At 38.8% G+C, this 20,670-nt stretch overlaps 1 protein-coding gene across 1 annotated transcript in view; it reads right to left on the bottom strand.

Moving 5' to 3' along the window:
* LOC122218414 (collagen alpha-1(I) chain-like) overlaps positions 1-20,670 on the bottom strand; it is a 108,043-nt gene that overhangs the window by 69,719 nt on the left and 17,654 nt on the right. Inside the window, exons 6-7 of the mRNA XM_042936687.1 lie at positions 14,652-14,754; positions 5,528-5,635 (exon numbers count right to left, since the gene is read on the bottom strand). Of these exons, the coding sequence (XP_042792621.1) occupies positions 14,720-14,754 (35 nt within the window). The 3' untranslated portion in view covers positions 5,528-5,635; positions 14,652-14,719. The remainder of the gene's footprint in view (positions 1-5,527; positions 5,636-14,651; positions 14,755-20,670) is intronic.

Here is a 20,670-nt window from a genome sequence, read left to right as displayed (position 1 = left end):
TTTTTTTTAAAGTTCTCAGCACAAGAAAGAAAAACTGTAACTGTATGTGATGGTGGATGTCACCCAGACTTACTGTGGTGACCATTTCGCAATATACATAAATATTGAATCATTATGTTATACATCTGAAACTAATATAATGTTACATGTCAATTATATCTCAATTAAAAACAAAAGAAATTCAACAAAGTTTCCAAGGGGTTCTTTCTTGAAACCCTTCCAGTCATTAGAAACCTCACACACAGAGATTGATTTTTTATGCTGTCATAAAAAGACATCAGTTTGTAGTTGAGAGAGAAAGAGAGAGAAGTATACAAAATATTGGAAGTTTCCTACTTTCTCAGGGTAGACATTGGTGACTTAATTCTAAATGACTGATGATTTTAGAACTGGAACCACAGTCCACCTTTATCCATTTCCTGTGTTTATAAATGCTTGAACTGAACGAAGAAGGTAACTAAGTTAAATGACTTGCCCAAGGTGACATAAACTGTTACAGAATTGTCACTAGCATTTAAGTTCCTTCGTTCACAGTGTAGAGTACTTTCCAGTAAATCAGATGAAAAATACCATGGTTTTTTCTTCTCTAAATCCCTGTACCCTCCCAAACTATTTAATAATCTTTCTTATTTAATAAGAAACAAATTGTTTAATCACAATACTTACTTCAGAGAATATCCCTGGAAATGTGGCTGTGCTTAGGGGATAAAGAATAGTCTGGTTTAATGGGAATATGAGGTTTGGTTGAAAAACAGTGATAGAGACGCAACAACGGTGGTTCTCAATGCACAATCTGGAGACCTGCAACACTTTCAAAGGGTCTGAGAAGTCAAAGCTATTTCCCCATCCATACTGAGATGTTATTTGCCTTTTCACTCTCCTAGGTATATAATGGAATTGTCCAGAGGCTCCATGACCTGTAATATCACAATAGATTGACTGCAAAAGTGAAAAGAATACAGCTGTCTGCTATTAAGTCCAAAATTCGAGAGATTTACTAAAATGTGAAACAATGCTGCTCCTTTTTTGTTTTAGAAAACAGTTATTTTTCATAAAATGTGGTCTCTGTGTTAATCTGTGATAAGCTTATTATTGTCATTTAAAATATATAAATATTTAAAAAATTTCTTCACTGTTAATTTCTAATACAGTGAATAGTGATATAGCCCATATAAATGAAAGTTCTTTGGTGTCCTTGAGCATTTTTATGAATGCAAAGGAATTCTAAAACAAAAATGTTTGAGAATCACTGTTATGGAGGAGTTTCTTTCTTTCTTTCTTTCTTTCTTCCTTTCTTTCATGTTAATTTACTTAGAAAGAGAGAGAGGGAGAGAGAGAATCCCAAACAGTCTTTGCATTGTCAGTGCAGAATCCGATGCAGGGCTCAATCTCACAAACCACAAGATCATGACCTGAGCCGAAATCAAGAGCCTGATGTTCAACTGACTGAGCCACCCAGGCACCCCTGTTAAGGAGGATTTCTGAAACTATGTTGAAGAATTTGTCTTCCACTCACATGTAGTGACTTGTCACTGAGGAGTTTTGAGCAAGGAAGTGCAAGATTGGAGTCAGGCTTTTGGAAAGACTCAACCTGGCAACTGGTGGCAAGGTAGACAACCATGGGGGGAAGTGAAGATAAACCAATCAAAGGCTGTGCTAGTGCAGTTGAGAAGCAGTGAGATGGTAGGACTAGAAAGGAGAAGCAAGTTAAAAGATACAGCAGTAGAGGGGCACCTGAGTGGCTCAGTCAACTAAGCAACCGCCTCCTGGTTTCGGCTCAGGTCATGATCTCATGGTTTGTGAGTTCAAGCCCAGCACGGCTCTGTGGTCGCCACACAGAGCCTACTTGGGATTCTCTTTCTTTCTCTCTTTCTCTCTGCCCTTCCCCCACTCATGCACTCTCTCTCAAAATAAATAAATAAAACTAAAAAAAAAAAAAAAAAAAGATACAGCAGTAGAATTTGTGGGAGAAGCAATTGAGGGGACCCAAGGTGCAGGGGAGAAGAAACCTGCACCTAGTTGACTCGAGAGTGGTCATGCCATTAAAGGGGAATAGGGAAGTGAGGCAGGGGGAGTATTTTAGGGTGGTTTGACTTTACGCTCTGACAGGTTAACCCTGAGGTAAAATTGTAGAAGGTCACTGGAACTGATAAGAAAAAGTAATTTGAAACCTTCAGGAACAGTGTCAGTGGGCTACTGGGGACCCCCGATTTTAGAAGGAAAGACTAAGTGGTGACAAAGAGGAGGCACCAAGTGTAGACTACTCATGCAAAATCATCACTGGGACAGAAAGCACTTTATAGTGAGGTGGTTGGGGACATGTGCTCTGGAGCCCGAATGCTTGGGTGTGAGTCCTGGCTCCGTCTCTTTCATGTTGTATTGTCTTAGGCAAATTACTTAACCTTCAATGGGGCTGACTATAGTATTTGCCATGTAAAGTTTCATGAGGATTAATTATGATGCTGCACGTAAAGTGTTTAGCAGGGAGCCAGGTATATGGCTGGCACTCAATAAATATTAGGTGTTATTATTGCTCATCAAGTTACACTTCTATCTATTATATTATGAAATATGAATATGAATAGTAACCTTGGGCCTCTGAGAATTCAATTAATATTTACAGTGTACTCCCAATTATGTATGCTAATGGTAATATAACATGAATATACAAATTCATTACTAATAAATGTTTATTGAAAACACAATGCCTGCACATGTGCCAGGGATAAGGAGATGAATGGGTTGTTATCCTTTCCTTAAATGCTAACTGGCAAGCAAAACAGAAAAAAATACATAGCAATACAGGTCAGCCATACACCATGTTCTAAATATGTGATCCAGACCAAAGTGGTTCTGGAGTTTGAAGGTTAGGAACAAGTTGGAATGGATAAACTCTCAGAGGGTGAAGGTATTTGGAGAAAGAACAGACATCCCAGATAAATGCACTGTTAGAGTCAGAAAGAGCAACAGGATTAGCCAGTGTCTAGAAAATGAGAGTGGCTAGGGCAGAAAAAGAAGAATGGGTAACAGTTTCAAAGACAGAAGTCTAGTAACACCTGGACCAGGGGGAGGTCAGGGTCACAGCGTGGTGAGCCAGGACTCTATTCCCTCAAAAACAAAAGCAAAACACAAAAAGTTACAGGTTTAGAAACTTTCTGGAGGTGTTAAAATATTAAACTTTCAAGAGCAGTTTCTTCCAAAAAGTAGGACTTAAGGAGATTTTATTTTTGTATTTATTCTGCTGTAGTATTGAAAAGTTTTCAATTTTTAGAATCATGAGCCTGTATTTCTTTTATAATTAAAAATAGTCATGATTTTTAACAATTTGTGTCAAGGTCAAAATTGTAAACAATCTGTCCCTGTGGAATAGGAGAAAAAAACAAACAAACAGGTGTCTCTCACTCATTATTCTACATATTTATACTTCAGAATTTCTTATTGTGCATAAGCTTTTTTATAATTAAAAAAATTTAAGAGTTTCTAAATATTTTCACAAAGAAGAAAAACAAATCTTTGGTGTTGTATTCTATGGTGTTCAAAGTTTAGCACTAGGAATGAGGATACATGCCCTTGGAAAGGAAAGACATAGGACATAATGTAAAGTAACTTCTAGGACCTAAGTCCCAGCCTATGTTTTGGAGATAAAGAATAGTCTAGTTTAATGGCAATATGAGACTTGGTTGAGGAGCAGTGAGAGAGAAGGGCTTAGTGGTGGTTCTCAATACACAATCAGGGGGCCAGGGGATCCTTTCAATAGCCATAGTCCTAGAAACAGACATTTTTAATGCAAAGTTAGTATTATAATGAGGTCCCTTTCTGCCATATGGCCAAGAACAGTCCCTTGCAGGATATTGCTTCATCATAGCGAATGATTTAAAAGACCCTCCAAGTTATGAAAATACAAGGCAAATAGGCAATCCTTGTTTGTGAAAGTTTGTGTGTGAAGTGTGTGTGCTAAACACCTATGTTTTTGTTGTTTAACAACATCTGTCTTTCCTTTTTATGCGCAACAGGGAGATCCCTTGTTGGGAGATGCTGATGTGGTCCCAAGGCAGGGAACGATGCCACAGCAGACTGAACAAGGCTTCCTGGGGAAGACCTTTCCAGTATGACAGGAGGCTGAGGCAGGGTCCCCCAGCCATGGCCCACCGGGCACTGTGCTAAGCATTAGGGGGAAATGGCTGAGTGTGTGAGTATGATCTACAAGAGATGTGGCCTTGGAGCTCGGGGGCGGGGCGTGGGGGACACTACTGGGTGATGGGAAGAAAAGAGCTGAATCAATAGGCATATTGTAGCAACCACAAACAAATTTCCTGACATCAGAATGTGCAGGACCCACCTGTGACCCAAGCCACTCACACTTCCTGGTTTTCTCCTCCTTCCTGGCTTTTTGCTGCAGGACCCATCTCTTTTGAACTGAGTTAGTTCCTAGTGTTCCTGCCCAAGTAAGGTGGTTGGAGGAGGCCTTGGGAAATAAGTGGACTTCCCGTCATGAAGGGCAGGTGGGTGCTCAAGCAATAAATTGAATAAATAAAAGTGAGGCAGTTGTGTTTGTACTCTAAGCCAGTAAAAACGATCATTCCAGATACACTACTTGACATGAATTTCTGCAAAATGAGTCATTTCCCTTACGGTCTTTCTTAAATTTCTTCAGTGTATTCCCACAACACCTGTGGTTAAACTCAATGTTTCTGGGAATATAAGAAGCAAGGCAGGCAGTCTATCTATGAGAAAAATGGACCTGCAGGGTAACGGTGAGAGCTTTGAGAACAGGAAATCAGCATGTACTAGTCTGGTTCTTTGTGCCTCTTCTTATATACTAGCATGTCGCCTGTTGGAAGGCACCTCACAGGACATTTGCAGGATCCACTACGACAACTGTTCCGTGAAACCAAAAGTTCTGTATTGCTGATTGACCTGCAGGGGGGCCTGGTAGATGCTCAGGAAATATTCAGTGGACAAGCAAATGTATCTAGTAAGCTAACAGACATGAAAACATCCAAACATTACAACGTAGGGCTGAAGATTAATGAGAGTTAATTTTTGTCCATTGAAAACATTCCTAGGAAGGGAGACATTTCCTGGGAGATGATTGGAGAGAGAGGAAGAAACACATTAATACAAATACATTGGTGAGAAACCCTGTGTGATGGAGGGCTTCAGCCCAGGTTCCTTTAAGCCAAATTGAGCCAGAGACCATTTCCTTACTGAACAGTATCCCTACCTAGAGGAAATTGCTTCAGGGAAGGGGAAGTAAATCTTGATTTTCTGGGCCTGATGCCAGATATTCTAGCACACTAAACATGACAGACAAAGGAAACAACACCTATTCCAAGTTGTGTATTTCCCTCCTCTGTGGGTTAGGCAGCGTTGAGTAATGTGTGTCCGGGAAGTAATAGAGGATGTGGGGAAAGAAGTTTCTTTCTCTGTAATTTTAGGAGCCACACCGTCAGGGAGGCTTGAGGTCTTAAGGCAGACTGCAACGCCCAAACTAAGTGAGAAGAAATGAGAAGATGAGAAGACATACCTTATCCAAGGATTCTTATGGCTAAGCACGTACTAATAATAGCTGATTTCTTCAAGAGTAACTGAAAGGGTCACGGTAGCCTCTACTTCCCGGGAAAGAAGATTTTATCTTTGATAAAAAAAAAAAAAATTTGTTACACTGTTGGAAAACTCTATTGCTGCAGTTCTTCTGGGACTTTGTACAATATTTTTTTCTCTATGCTACTATTGAGAATGATCTAGTAAATCAACTGTATCTTGCTGTTTTTAGTGTAGGAAGAGTTTTTGAAAGGTAGAATCTTGCAAAGGCACAGGATCTCTCTGGCCTGAAAAGTTTATACCTCATTCAGACAAAATGGAAAGGCTTTCTACAAAATTGGGAATGTCAAAGTGTAGGAGTCTGAAAGCCTTGAAGGACAACAGGCTTCAGAATTCTTAGCAGGAAAACACACATTCAGGGCTCATGCAGGCTTGGATTCTCACTACTGGCAAAGTAGAGGTAAAATTTAGTAGGCAATAGTACTTTATAATTCATAACGCATTTCCTTGTTAGGGAAAGGACGATTTAAATGTTTGAAAGCAATTTTTCCAAAAGAATACACTGGTGGTGAGATTGTTTTGCACAATTAGCATTACTGACATTTAAAAAAACGTATTTATAATAAAGTCAACTGAATTATAACATGTATTTGTCATACTTTCCAGTTTTGATTTGGTGTACTGCTCTATTAATAAACGTTTCACCGAAAACACTATACTGATCACATAGCAGCAGAGACTTAGAGCCCATTCATTGAGTCTTCTGTCTGAATTGAAATTAACACCAAGGAAATGAATTCATTTACAAATATGTATTGAGCACCTATTATGTGGCAGATCCTATGCTAGGTGTTTTGAACACATTGCTGAATAACTCCCAGGCATTTGCCCTAAGCAGCTCATAATCTACCTAGGACATGCCCACACAAAGATAATTCATAAAAATAGGTAACACGGGGCACCTGGGTGGCTCAGTCGGTTGAGTGTCCTACTTGGCTCAGGTCATGATCTCACATTTCATGTGTTCAAGCTCTGGATCAGGTTCCTTGCCAACAGTGCAGAGCCTGCTTGGGATTCTCTCTCTGTCCCTCTCTCTTTCTGCCGTGCTCTCTCTCTCTCTCTCTCAAAATAAATAAACTTTTTTAAAAAGTTTTTTTTTTAAATAAGTAACAGAGCTCTTACCAAGTGTCAGCCAGCACTATACACAGTTCTCATAATCTTACAATATAGGACCTATTAATCCATTTTACAGATGAAGAAGTGAAGACCATGAGTTTCTTGCCCAAATTCACACTGCTTATCTGGCTCCAGAGCCCTGGAAATATTCTTCTGCTTATATGTGGTATGTACAATGATGGCCATACATGCACTAATATAAAAACAGAGAAGTAGGGGGCCGCCTGGGTGGCTCAGTCAGTTAAGCGACCAACCCTTGATCTCAGCTTAGGTCATGATCTCATATTTCGTGAGATCAAGCCCTGCATCAGGCTCTGCTCTGAGCACAGAGCCTGCTTGAGATTCTTTCTCCCTCTCTCTCTGTCACTCCCCTACTTATGCACTCTCTTTCTCTCTCTCAAAAACAAACAAAAAACAACAACAACAAAACACAGAAGTAGGGCTTTTGGCTGAGGCAGAAAGATAATAGTGAGGGAAGTCTTGTTAGAGGAAGTCAGGCCAGAATTTAGCCTGAAAAGATGAGGGTGTGTTGAGTTGATGGTTGCGATGAGGCAGGCTGGAGCCAGATCATGGAGAGTCATGTGTACCCTTCCATTGGGCTGGGAAATTTTCCTTATTCAGGAAAATTCTACCAAGGGGTTTTAAGTGGGAAACAGCATGGCCAGACTTGCATTTTAGACAAATCTCTCTGATGGTGTTTTAGGGCAGTGAATTTCAAACACTAGCACGCATGTCAACATCACCCTAAGGGCTTTTAAAACAGATGTCTGGGCCCTACTCCCTGATTTTCTCACTCAGTGGGCTTGGTGTGAGGCCTGAGGATTTGCATTCCTAACAAGTTCCAGGTGATGGTCTGTGGCTTCAGGGACCACGTTTTGAGAACCCCTGTTGTGAAGGATGCTTCTGAAGGGGGCTAGACTGGAGACTACCCAGTAGGCTATATCGCTAGTCTAGGAAAGAGAAAAGGAACAACTAAAGTCAAATCCAAAACTAAAATATAAACTCTATGAGAGCAGGGCTTTTGTCTGTTTTATTTAATTTTGTATTTCCAACACCTAGAAAGCGCCTTGCATGTGGTATTGCTCAATAAACACTTACTGAATAAACAAAGGAATAATAGGGGTGCATAGCTTGGTTAGTCAGAAGAGCATGCAACTCTTAATCTTGGGCTTGTGAGTTTGAGCCCCAACTTGGGTGTGGAGATTACTTAAAAATAAAACCTTAAAAAAATAAAAAGAAAAGAAAACTCTTAAAAAAAACCCAAATGAATAATAGGTTTAATAAATACTCAGGAGAGAAAATCAATACTACCTGATGATATGGGAGGTAAGATAGAAAACACGTCAAGACTGCCATCCGCATTTCTGGTTTACATGACCATGAGTGATGTCACTGACAGTGGCAGAAACTAGAGAGTAAAGGGCAGATTTGGGGTGAGAATGATGATCAGCTTGAGATATGTTTCATTTAAAGGATGTGCAAGATTTTCAGGAGAACATAATCATTAAATGGTTGGATATGAGAATCGGAAGATTAGAGAGCGAGAGATCTGGGCCAGAGATACCAGTTTGGAACCCTCTGGTAAATAGATAGGTGGTACTCAGAGCTAGGAGATTTCTGAATGAAATCACTCAAGGGGGGGTAGGTGGGGTCCGAAGAGCAATGAGCTAAAAATGAAACACGATATTTTATGGGACAGGCAAAGAAGAAGGAACACATGAAAGGAGGAAAAAGAAAATGGTCAGAGAGGTAGAAGAGAACTGGGGAGTGCAGTGCCATGGGAGCCAAGGGTTTTTATTTAATTGTTTTATGTTTTATTATATAAAATTTGAAACACAAAGAGTAGAAAGAATAGTATGATATTTTCCCATAGAGCCATCAATAATGGTCAACTCATGGCCAATCTTATTTTACTTATTTTTTTTTCAATCTTATTTTATTTGTATCTCTACCATGCCTTTCTACCAACTAAACTGCATTATTTTTGAAACAAAGTAGGTGTCATGTTGGTTCATTAGCAAATATTTCAGTAGACATCTCTGAAAGATAAGAGCTCTTCTGAAAATGTCACAACAATATCATTATATCAACAAAAAAATTAACAATTCCATAATATCATTAAATATTTAGTTAATATCCAAAATTTTCTAATTGTCTCTTGGTTTTATGGTTTGGTTTGATTTGGTTTGATTTGGTTTGCTTGAAGCAGGCGCCAGATAAGATCTGCACGATGCAATTAGTTAATATGTCTCTTAGATCTCTTCTGACAGTTCCTCCCCACCCCCACTTCCTATCTTTCTTTCTTTTTTTTTTTTTTTTTGGCTATTTATTTATTAAAGAAACTGGGTTCTGTAGAATTTCCCACATTCTGGACTTTGCTGAATGCCTCCATTGTGTCATTTAATATATTCTTTATCTACAGTATTTCCCATATTTTGGTAATTTAGATCTAGAGGCAAGGCTTGGCCAATTTATGTTCCATTTTTTGGCAAGAATACCCTCACAGGAGGTATTGTGCACTTCTGGTTATCTTTCTTTTGGTGATAGGGCAGTCATTGATGATTATTACCTAGATCTATTATTTGACTAGAAATTATAGTAGTAGTATGATTCTATCATTCTTTTTCATGTATCACTTTTTCATTTGTTAATGCAAATACATTATAAAGAGAAATCCCCATATCACTTATTTGGTTACCTGGAAGTATAGTCATATAAGAAATAATGCATCATCCTTTCTTTTTATTTACCAGTGTTCAATATAAGTTGGTTCCCTAGCAACCAATGTGATCAAATGGATGTTTTCAAAGTATTATCATAAAGTCATTTATTTAAATATTTTTGTGTATTTCAATCTATGCAACTATTTTATTGATACACAAATTGTCCCATCTTTGGCTACAGGAGCTTCTTCTTTTTGTTTTTAAGTTTATTTATTTATTTTAAGAGAGTGAGTGGGGGAGGAGCAGAGATAGTGGGAGAGAGGATCCCAAGCAGGCTCCACACAGAGTCCATTGTGTCAGTACAGAGTCCATTGTGAGGCTCGAACTCAGGAACCATGAGATCATGACCTGAGCTGAATGAAGTCAAACGCTGAACTCTTGAGCCATCTAGGCACCCCTACAGGGGCTTCTTTGAGTCCATTTCTGAGTTTTCTGAAATAACTCCAGTAACCATTGCTAGCTTCCTTTGCTTTCTAGTATGATAGGATGATTCATAGTCATCTTATGTTTTTCTTAGTACAGATCCACAATCAGTTATTTCTCAAAAAAGTTCTGGTTTCCTTAATGGGGCATGGTATTCAGAGACCACAGTTTGGGAGCCGGAGGTGCTCGTTGCTATTACGTTGGTAATTATTTGTAGAACTTTTTCCTCAAAAGAGCCTTTTTTAAACAAAATACATCATGAGTTCATACTGATATTTCCAATTCAAAAATAAGATTAAAGCATTTTTATCTATATTTGTATTGCTTTTCTCCTATGCTGAAAGTCTTGGTTTGCAACAATGTTTAAATAATTATTTTTATTATATATTTTTATTATAACTTCAGAAAAAAATGCCAAATGTTATTACTAACAATGTGACTTGTGAAAATAGTTGAATTTTTTTTAATTTCTTTTTGTCCTTAGATTATATCCCACTAGGTATTTACAGTCAGATTGCTGTATTTTTTTGTCATTTGAAATATTTCCCTTTTTTATATTACAGGCTTGATTTCCAGTTCAGTTCATTTGTTCATTTTGATTTTTGTTTTTTGTTTCTTTTTAAAAATTACCTTTGCTTTGTAATTAGGTAAAACATTTTAAGGGTTCTAAAGTCAAATCCACAAACATGATATATTCAGAGAAATCTAGTTTCCATCTCTGTTTACTTTATTCTCTTTCTCCCCTGTATATAACTTGTTAAAAAAAGGTTTGGTTTATCCTTCCATTTTTGTTTGATATGAGCAAATATATAGAGAGATATATTCATATCCCTCCATTTTCTTTTTTTTTTAAGTTTATTTATTGTGTGTGTGTGTGAGAGAAAGAGAGAGCAAGCAGGGAAGGGGTAGAGAGAGGAGAGAGAATCCCAAGCAGGCTCTGTGCTGTTAGTGCAGAGCCCAACACGGGGCTCAATCTCATGAACCATGAGATCATGACCTGAGCCTAAATCTAGAGTAGGACACTTAACAGACTAGCCACCCAGGTGCCCCTATCCCTCTGTTTTCTTAAAATAGATGATAACATACCTACATAGATGAAAACTATACACACTTTTCTCCACCTTACTTTTTTTCACTTAACAATATATCTTGGTGATACATTCATACAGAATATAGAAAACAATCCTAACTCCTTATTACTGTTCCAAAGTACTCCATCATATTAATTCAACTAGTTCTCCAGGAATGGATGTTAGCATCATTTCCAGGCTTTCACAAAGCCGAAGTTTTTGAGAATGAACAAATGATAAGTAGTGTCCAATGAATCTGAACCATCCAACAGAAGACAGACAAGCATTCAATGGATTTGGCAATATGAAGGTCAATGAAATCTTAACGAGGACTGTGTAGTATATGCACAACTAACCCAGCAATGTGCAGTGGCCCTAGCTTAGCAAGAATAGTTTCAATGCCATGGTGCAAACTGAAATCGGATCTTAGCGGGTCACAGAGTGAATGTGATATAAGAAATAAGAGACAGCAGGAAATATAAACTGCTTTCTCAGGAAGTTTGAATGAGAAGGGACATAGAATAGATATAACTAGAGAAATATTTGGGAACAGGATTGGTTTTATTTTAGTGGCTCTCTTTTGTATGTTTATGAATGTTTGTGTAGTTGTATTTTTAGGACAGCAGATATTAGAGCATGTTTATTACTTGGGGGAAGGGGCCATGAAGAAGAAAAGTTAAAACAAGAGGGAAAAAAGATATTGCTGGTGGAGAAATCTAGAATTCTTTATTTGTGAAGAGAAGACTCTTGAGGTTGTTGAGAGTGTGGTTGGAAAATATAAATGTGTGACCAGCATTATATATATATATATATATATATATATATATATATATCTCCCTGGCCCAATCCTTGTCCTCTTGAAGCTCATAGTACAAGAAGTGTTTATCCTTTTCACAGTGTTCTCTCTTCTGGTCCATCACTGTCACTAATTCCTAGTCCAAACTACTGTTTGTTTTCTCTTATGACCACTGTCGCAGCATCCTACATGGCCTACCTGATTTCCCTTTTGATTCTTCTGTTGTTCCTACTTTTCTATAGAGAAGCCGGAAAATGTAACCCAAATCCTGTCTCTTCCCCGCTTAAAACTATTCAGTGACTTCCTGTTGCACTTTGGATAAAATCCTAAATCCTTATGAGGGGCTACAAAGGCTCTGTAACTTCTTCCCAGCTTCCTTCACATTGTCCACATCTCAGCTTAAAATTTTCCTCTCAGGTAGGCCTTCTCTGTCCACTCTATCTAAAATAGAATGCTGCCCACTCCCTGAAGGTCACTATCACATTACCTTGTTTCATGCCCTCACAGCTTAAATGATCATATCATAACTTACCTAGTCTTCCCTTGTTCATTGTCTGTCTCTCCAATTAAAATATGTGCCAACCAAAAGTAAAAGCTACTTGTTCACTATTATGACCTTGTGCCTAAAACTATACCCAGCGCATAGTAGGCACTCAATAAACATTTCATGACTGAACTAATATTGTTCTTTGTAATCTTCCCATCTTTTACCTATTATTTTCTTGCCTTTGGTTTTACACAAGGCATTTCAGGTTAGCAGTTACAGTTATGGGGGCCAATACAACTCCAGAAACTTTGAAATGGATAACATTTGGGTTTGGACTCCATAAAAACAAACTGCAAACTTCAGGCAACTTTAGTTAGGCAAAGTGGAGTATTCTTGGGTTAATCAGGAAAACAAAAGAAAACAATAAGCAACAACAACAAAAAAACCTGATCACCTGTTCTCAGGCGGAAAAGGGCAACGTTAGGCTTTCTTTTGAAAAATGAGCTAACTGGGCATATGCAGAGTGGAAGAATCCTCTAGGAAACCAGAAGAGGATTCTCTGTGAGGGAATGACCCTTTTGATCCACAGTTGTACAAATAAATTGCAGTCTGTGGCTGTTCTACTATGCTAATGCATGAGACTTTCTAATTTGGAGGTAAAATATTAGCAAGTCAGTTTGGCCACAGTTCTATGGCTACATGTTACCATATACTTTCTAATTAGCAAAGATCATATTTTGAGTTCCATCTGTCTGACTTCTGGGTTTCGTTCTGGTTTGCCTCCATACTCAGGACAGGAAGCAGGTGTTATTTACTGACTATCTTCCAAAAATTCCTGAACAGACAGAGCTCAAATGTGGTTGGCTCAGTTGGATACCCAAGCCTTCTAGATTAATCACTACTGATCATTGTTTTTATTTTCAAATTAGATTCCTCATCACAACCGCTACGGTTGGATAACATTCACTAAGGTAAATCCTACACAGCAAGTTTTTTAAAAGAGAAAATATTTTAAACAAAAAAAAAATTTTTACTATCTTCAGTTATGTAATGGACTTTAGAGGTAACAAAACAACACTAAAAATTCCTGTCCTAGAAGGAAGTATCCAAAGAGATAAAAACTTAAAGTTTAATGCAAAATTTCAAAGGCTTTTTCTTGTCCATTTATCATAATAAGAGAAAAAGAAAAAGCTAAGATACATTTTGCAACTCCAAATCATATGTGACTTTGTTTCTGGTATTCATTTCTAAATAAGCTAAATTCTATTTTGCAGGTAAGAGCCCTTGGGTGGGGTCATGTTCACAAGCCCCTGAGGTTTTCTTCTCATTTTTTGGCTCAGCTCCTGAAATCATTTTTCTTATTGCCTCCCTCCAAACCAAAGGGAATGCATTCTTTGTCCCTATCAGTGCTATGTTTTTAAGTGCCTGTTTGTGTTTAAAAAAAAAAAAAATGGGGCGCCTGGGTGGCTCAGTTGGTTAAGCGTCCAACTTAGGCTCAGGTCACGATCTCACAGTTTGTGAGTTCGAGCCCCGTATCAGGCCCTGTGCTGACAGCTCAGAGCCTGGAGTCTGCTTCGGATTCTGTGTCTCTCCATCTCTCGGCCCCTCCCCTGCTCATACTCTGTGTCTCTCTGTCTCTCAATAATAAATAAATGTTAAAAAATAAAATAAAAAAAATTAAAAAGCAAAAAAGACCTACCTAGGGAATTGACTCCTTAAGAGTGAAAAACTATGGATTCTTTCTCATAACCATCCGGAGAAAATGTTCCCACTTTACTCTTTTCCCAGGAAGAAAGTTTGGAAGAAGACATTATTTTAAAGGATTATTTGTGCCTCAGTAAGGTCATATACCTTAGTTTGGAAAAGCTGCTCTGTCTTAGGCATGACCTGATTTAACAATTGCCTCAACTACAAACACAGAGGCTGTTTCTACACGTATTTCTGCACTTCTTACTAGAACAGATGATTTTTTACACAAAGCTTATTAAGTTCCTGAATAGACATTTATAAGATTTTCATGACATGCCTCACTTACTACCAAAGAACAACTTGTACATTCTCTGAGGAAATATCAAAACACAATATAAATGCATATGCCTAACATTTTTATGGAATAAAGAGAAGGGGAGTATTAATATACCAAGATCTTCAAAAGATTGCCTGCCTAAGTGTTCATGGGTCTCAACCGTTCTAGTTGGAAATAAGTGACAAATATAATAAGGCAAAATAAAAAACTTTCTGGAACTCCTAGTCACCTATCCAATATTCAGTGGTATGCTGGTAAATGTTTGACAACTGGCTCTTTTTTTTTTTTTTAAAGGGCCTTAATTTGTGGTGTTTGCCAATTTTTGTGGTGTAAAGACTCCCACTGTGACCAATTTCAGGCTACCAAGGTGTTTAACAACCAGCTTGTAAAAATCTTGAAAATTTACCTATCGGCTCTCACAAGCCAGGCAGAGCCATTCGGAGCACATCACTGCATTCACCCTCTCCTTCTCCATCACCAGCAGAAACACCATCTGTTGTGGCAATTTTCTAGGATTAAGAACAAAAAAATTGACACTTGCCAGCCATCTTTGCAAAGAGAGGAGGCCAGATGACAATATTTACTAAGGAGAAGTAGACACATGTCATGGTAGTAGTAATGGCCTATCACAGATGGTGGTGGTAGTGTGTGTTCCTTAAAGGACTTCAGACTCAGTTTACCCCTTTTGTCCTTGTCCTTCTCTTTTTCCAGCCTGGAATGCAAACATGATGACTAGAGCTCCAACAGTCATTTTATAATCACCAATGAGGGAGAGGACAAGGAAATCACAGAGATCTTGGCCCTGACATCTTTGACTTGCCTCACCACCCCTGGAATTCCTATTTTTGATCTTCTCTTAACAAGAGATAAAGTAAGCTCCTTTATTGCTTAAGCCACTGTCATTTAGCTTTTGTGTTAAAGGCAACCATTTTAGTCTTTCAATTAAATTTGTCAATGGATGCCGGCTTAGTGAAGAGAAATTGCCACCAGAAGAAACACTATTTAAGAGTTTTTTTCTTTTGGGGGTGCTAGGGTGGCTCAGTTGGTTAAGCATCTGACTTCAGCTCAGGTCATGACCTCACAGTTCTTGGGTTCAAGCCCCACATTGGACTATCTGCTGTCAGTGCGGAGCCTTCTTCGGATCCTCTGTCCTTCTGTCTCTCTCTCTCTCTCTCTCTCTCTCTCTCTCTCTGCTCCTTCCCTGTTCTCTCTCTCAAAAATAAACATTAAAAAAAAAAAAGAATTTTTTTCTTTTTGGAAATCAGATAGTCGTTACAACTTAAAAGCTGACCAGTCCACTAAATATTTTGTTGGTATGAGTCTACCTAAAACACTTGACTTTGGAGCCAGAAGTTGTGCCCAACACACACCAGGCACTGTGAACACCGTGAAAAGAAAATTGACTACTTTTACTGAACATAGACAATATACCAGATACCAAGTTAAGCACATTCAAGGCATCAGCATACTTGCTGTGTGACCTTAGGCAAGTCACTTAACATCTTGCACTTCATTTTCTTCATCTATAAAATGGAGATAATATAATAGCTATATCGCTGGAATTTTTGAAGGATAAAGGAGTTAAAAACATATGTAAGGTGCTGAAAACAATGCTTGGCAAATTGTAAACACTAAATAAGTATTAGCTATCACCTTTATTCTTATTCTTATCCCCCCACTAATCCTATTCAGTAGGCACCGATATTATCAGCAGATGAGAAGAATGGTATCTATCTCATGGGGAGGTTCTCAAGCTGGAAAATGATGCCTCTCAGGCATCTTGTGTGGGAGAATGAAGGAGACCAGGCAGGAAACATGGGTCAGGGTCATACTTCAAGGAACTTTGGGTACCAGGCCTCAGAGTTAGAAGTCTTTTGGGAGGCACTGCTGACCCATTGAACTTTTTGGTCGGGGGGAATGACATGGACAAACAACTCCTTTTGGGAGATTATTCACCAATTAGAATGATATGAGTTTCACTCAATGCATGGAGGAGAGTTGGAGACCACCACAGAGGTCTAGGCATGAGATCCAAGTACCTGGGGGCATGGAAAAGGAAGGACGTGAGTGAGTTTGAAGAAAGATGTGAACATCTTAGGAAAGGAATGAACCCATGGAAACTTCTCCCCGTATGATTTAACTGGCAAGGAGTAGATGTGACAATTCAGCAGTTTAGCAAGAGGCACAAGCTTGGGGCTGAACATTTGTTAGGTGAATTTAGAAACAATAGCTTGAACAATAGGTCGTAAACTCATAACATTAGGATCAGTCTTGGTTAATAATGGTTGAGTTAATAGACGTCAGATAAGCAGAAAATGCTGTGGATATATTACATTTTAGGAATTCAGTAGCACTGATACTCATTGTGAGGTTTGGGGGAATAACAACATTGAAGTTCTTTGTGGCAGGCAAATGGAGGAAGAAATAGTGTTTAAAGGCTTGTGTCTAGATGCTATAAATACTGCACTACCCCGCCTGGAAATGGGGCCCCAGAGAACAATTCTGCTAAGCAAAGCTTACAGAACATCCACAAACTTCAGAAACTGTGGGAATTCATATAAAATTCTACTGTCACGATAATACTTATTATAAAATGTTGACACAGAACTCATAGTGTATATAGACTGTTATGAAACTCTTAGAAAGGGGCTAACAGCATTTTGCAAATTCCTGGAATTTATAATTAGAAATTAGAAATTTAAATAAGTAAAATAAATATTTATTTAAATAAATAAATTAGAAATTCAGACTTGAGAGTGAAGGCAATCATGAGAAAGAACCATTACTGCAAAAATATGCTGTCCTTTAAGAAAAACACCAATTGGAATTTTCACAGCAGTTCAATTAGATATTTATTCCTTCAGCAAATATTTGAGTGTCTACTGTGATAGGTCTGTGCAAACTTTGGGCATGCAGTGGGGAAACAACTAGACATAGTTCTCACCCTCATAGTACTTAGAAGGCAAGTAGGGTCTTCCCACGGATATTCAACAGCATGCCTAAACACATTCCTAATTATAAGCAGCCAAAAACTCTCTGGAGGAAAAGGTGCGATGAGAGAATAGAGGGATTTCAACATCAAAAATTCATAATTTGCGGGCATCTGGGTGGCTCAGTCAGTTAAGCATCTGACTTCTGTTGAGGTCACGATCTCACAGTTCGTGGCTTCGAGCCCTGCATCAGGCTCTGTGCTGACAGCTCAGAGCCTAGAGCCTGCTTCGGATTCTGTGTCTCTTTCTTTCCCTGCCTCTCTACTGCTTTGTGCTCTCTCTCTCTCTCTCCCTCTCTTTCAAAAATCAATAAACATTAAGAAAAAATTTTTTTAATTCATAATTTGCACTTTTTCCCCCAACTATACCGATCACTGGAACATTCCTTTTTAATGTGTAATATACCACACCAGGGATCTTTGGCGGGCTCATTCCAGGGAAATTGATTCATTCAAATTCACTTAAGGTCTGTGACACAAAACCCACATTACATTTTTTATATTGAGTAGAGTCATATCTTTTAAAATAAATTTTGGGGTTCATATTTTGTATATTTAGTATTTGCAGCCAATTTTCAGGGCTCTCCCTTATTGTAAATTAGTAGTTGTTTTTTATTTTAAACAAGCTAGTTCAATAGCATAGTTAATTTGCCTTCAGTTCCTTGATACCTCCTTTTCTCTGAGGAGCTTATCCTCCTCAGCCACCCACTGTCTCTGGTCATACCGCTAGACCTCGGCATTACCCAAACTGCTCCAGCTCCATCATTTCAAACATCCCATTCTCAGACTGTTCTCCAGCATTTGGGAGTGGTTCCCAACTTCAGGAATTCTTAGATTCCACTGGGACCTCCAATCCATTGATCCTGTTACTTTTCCATTGTCCTTTACTCCTGTATGTCCTCACCTCCCTCCTTCCCACACCCTCTTCTCTCTAACCCTTTTTCCCTCCATCACACCCACCTGCAAAATCCTAGCTTTGCCCCTTAGGCTGACAAGGCTGGGAAAAAAATCCACAGCCACGCTGACTGGTCCTGCTTTAAATTCATGACCACTAACCTCAAATGGGCACTTAATAGCACTGCCTGGCAATCCTACCACATTTCCGTAGTTCATTTGCTCTCAAACTCTCCCAGAAGATAACTCATATCTGCTGCTCTCTCCAAACTCCATAGTCTCTCCCACCCTCTCCATTGTCAGGAAGTAGGGTCTGTGGCTATTTCACTAGGATAAGAGAAGCAGTAGAAGAGACCTTCCCTATGTTCCCACCTCCACAGCCACCAGCCCAGGTACATCTGGGCCCACACACTGTCTTTCCTCCTATGTCTAGCTTCTCCTTTGGTCAGCACTCTGGCCTCCTGGCTCTTCTGTGAATGGGTGAAGTAGACTCAGGTTCAGGTGCCCTTCACTTGCTCTTCACTCTGCTTGGGAGTCTGGAGACCCTCCTCCTAGGTCAGTGGCATGCCCTGTCTTTTCCTACAAGACCTCTTGTTAGGGAGTTTGCCCTAGCCCTAGAAATAGCAACCTTCCCCATTCCTAATCCCTTCCTACCCTGTTTCTTCCATCCCGTGTACCATCCTCCACCCTCCATCCCCAACCCCGCTAGCGTATTTGTGTGTTTATTCATTATTTGTCTTCTTTGATGAGAGCACGGATTTTAATCTGCATAGTTTGCCATTATATGCCCTGTAATTAGAACAGTGCTCCACTCATTTGTTCATTCATTCATTCAACAGGTGTTTAATAAGCTTCTATTAGGGGACAGGTACTGCTCTAGGCTCTGAGACAATAGCAATGAACAGAACAGGAAAAAAAATCCTGTTTTTTTTGGCTAAGCAAGTAGTTAGGTAGTGATAAGTGAAACATCCACGGCCAAGCAGGGAAAGAGCATTATAGGATGTGTGTTTGGGAGAGGTGGGCAAAATTTTAGAGTGACCAGGGTGGGTCTCATTGAGAGGGAAACACTTGGGTGAAGACCTGAGGGGGGTGAGGGAGCAGCCCATGGTGGAAAGGGCTTTCCAAGGAGGAAACAGCTAGTGCAGAGGCCCTGAGGTGGATTGCACCCGGGTTGTTCCAGGACGTGTGAGGAGGTTAAGTTGACTTGAGGAAGTATGAAACCGAGAGAATAGGAGACCAGATGGGAGCGGTAAAGGGGAGCCAAGAGGGCAGATTAGGTAGGGGTTTGTGCACATTGTGAGAACCCTTATTTTGAGTGAAATGGGGAGCCACGGGAAGTTTTTTTTTTGATACAATGATATTAATACACAAGCCATATTCAAGCTTTGACAATTGTCCCAATAATGTCCTTTAAAAAAAAGTATCTAATTTTTTATTACCATTTAAAGAAAGAACTTGCATAAAGGGCAAAATCAAATTGCATGGCATGTATAGAATTAATAATTATGATTTGCAGCTACCAGGTATGACTGCGCGAGGAAAGGTCATCTATAGCTTAAAATTTAATAATTCTATAATTTTTATAATATAAAAACTAAGTTTTATCATGTCATTTTGTAGCTTCTTCCCTAATCCTGGATCCAGTCAAGGAGCATACACTGCTCTTAGTTGTCATGGCTTTTTAAATAGCTATATTGAATAAAATTCCTATAATTTACCTACTTAAAGTGTACAATTCAATAACTTTTAGTATATCCACAGAGTTGTATAATTATCATTACAAACTAATTTTAGAGCATTTTTCACACACACATGCCCCCAAAAGAAACTCCAGAACTTTTAGCTATCACTCCTCCACAACCTATTTCCCCAAACACAGGCAACTACCATTCTACTTTCTGTCTCTATAGATATTCCTATTCTGGATATTTCATATAAATGGAAGCTTACAATATATGCTCTTTTGTGTCTGATTTCTTTCACATAACGTATTTTCAAGTTTCATCCATGTAGAATGTGTCAGTGTTTCATTCTTTTTAATGACTGAATAATGTTCCATTGTATGTATAGCACATCCTATTTATCAAGGAAGGGTTTTGAGCAGAGGAGTGACCTGATCTGAGTGGCATTTAACAAGGCTCACTCCAGCTGTTGTTCCAAGGAGTGGAGAATGATGAACTGTGTCAAATGCTGCTTTTAGGGAAAATGAGATGAGGCCCAAGAACTGACCAGAAAGTGCTCAAATAGTTTAACAAAGAAATTAGCTGGAACATTCTGATCTATAATTTATAAACAGTATTTTATGTGTTTCATGGGATTTATTGCATATCCTTTGAATAATTACACATGGGATGCAGAAACAAATTAATAAGTAAGAATTTTAAATAAAATGTGGACATGTAATCGCACATGAGCAATTGGAGAGTGCCATTATTTCGGTCTCCGATATTTTCCTTATATTGGTGGTAGCGATCCTTTTGGTTCATGTGCAGTTTATTCCTCAGAGTAATTACTCCTCTCTAAACATAACTCAACATTATGG

This window comes from Panthera leo, chromosome B1 (assembly GCF_018350215.1).
Source record: "Panthera leo isolate Ple1 chromosome B1, P.leo_Ple1_pat1.1, whole genome shotgun sequence".
Classification (NCBI taxonomy): Eukaryota; Metazoa; Chordata; class Mammalia; order Carnivora; family Felidae; genus Panthera; species Panthera leo.
The sequence above is the reverse complement of the archived record's forward strand: the minus strand, read 5'-3'. Positions and strand labels throughout refer to the sequence as shown.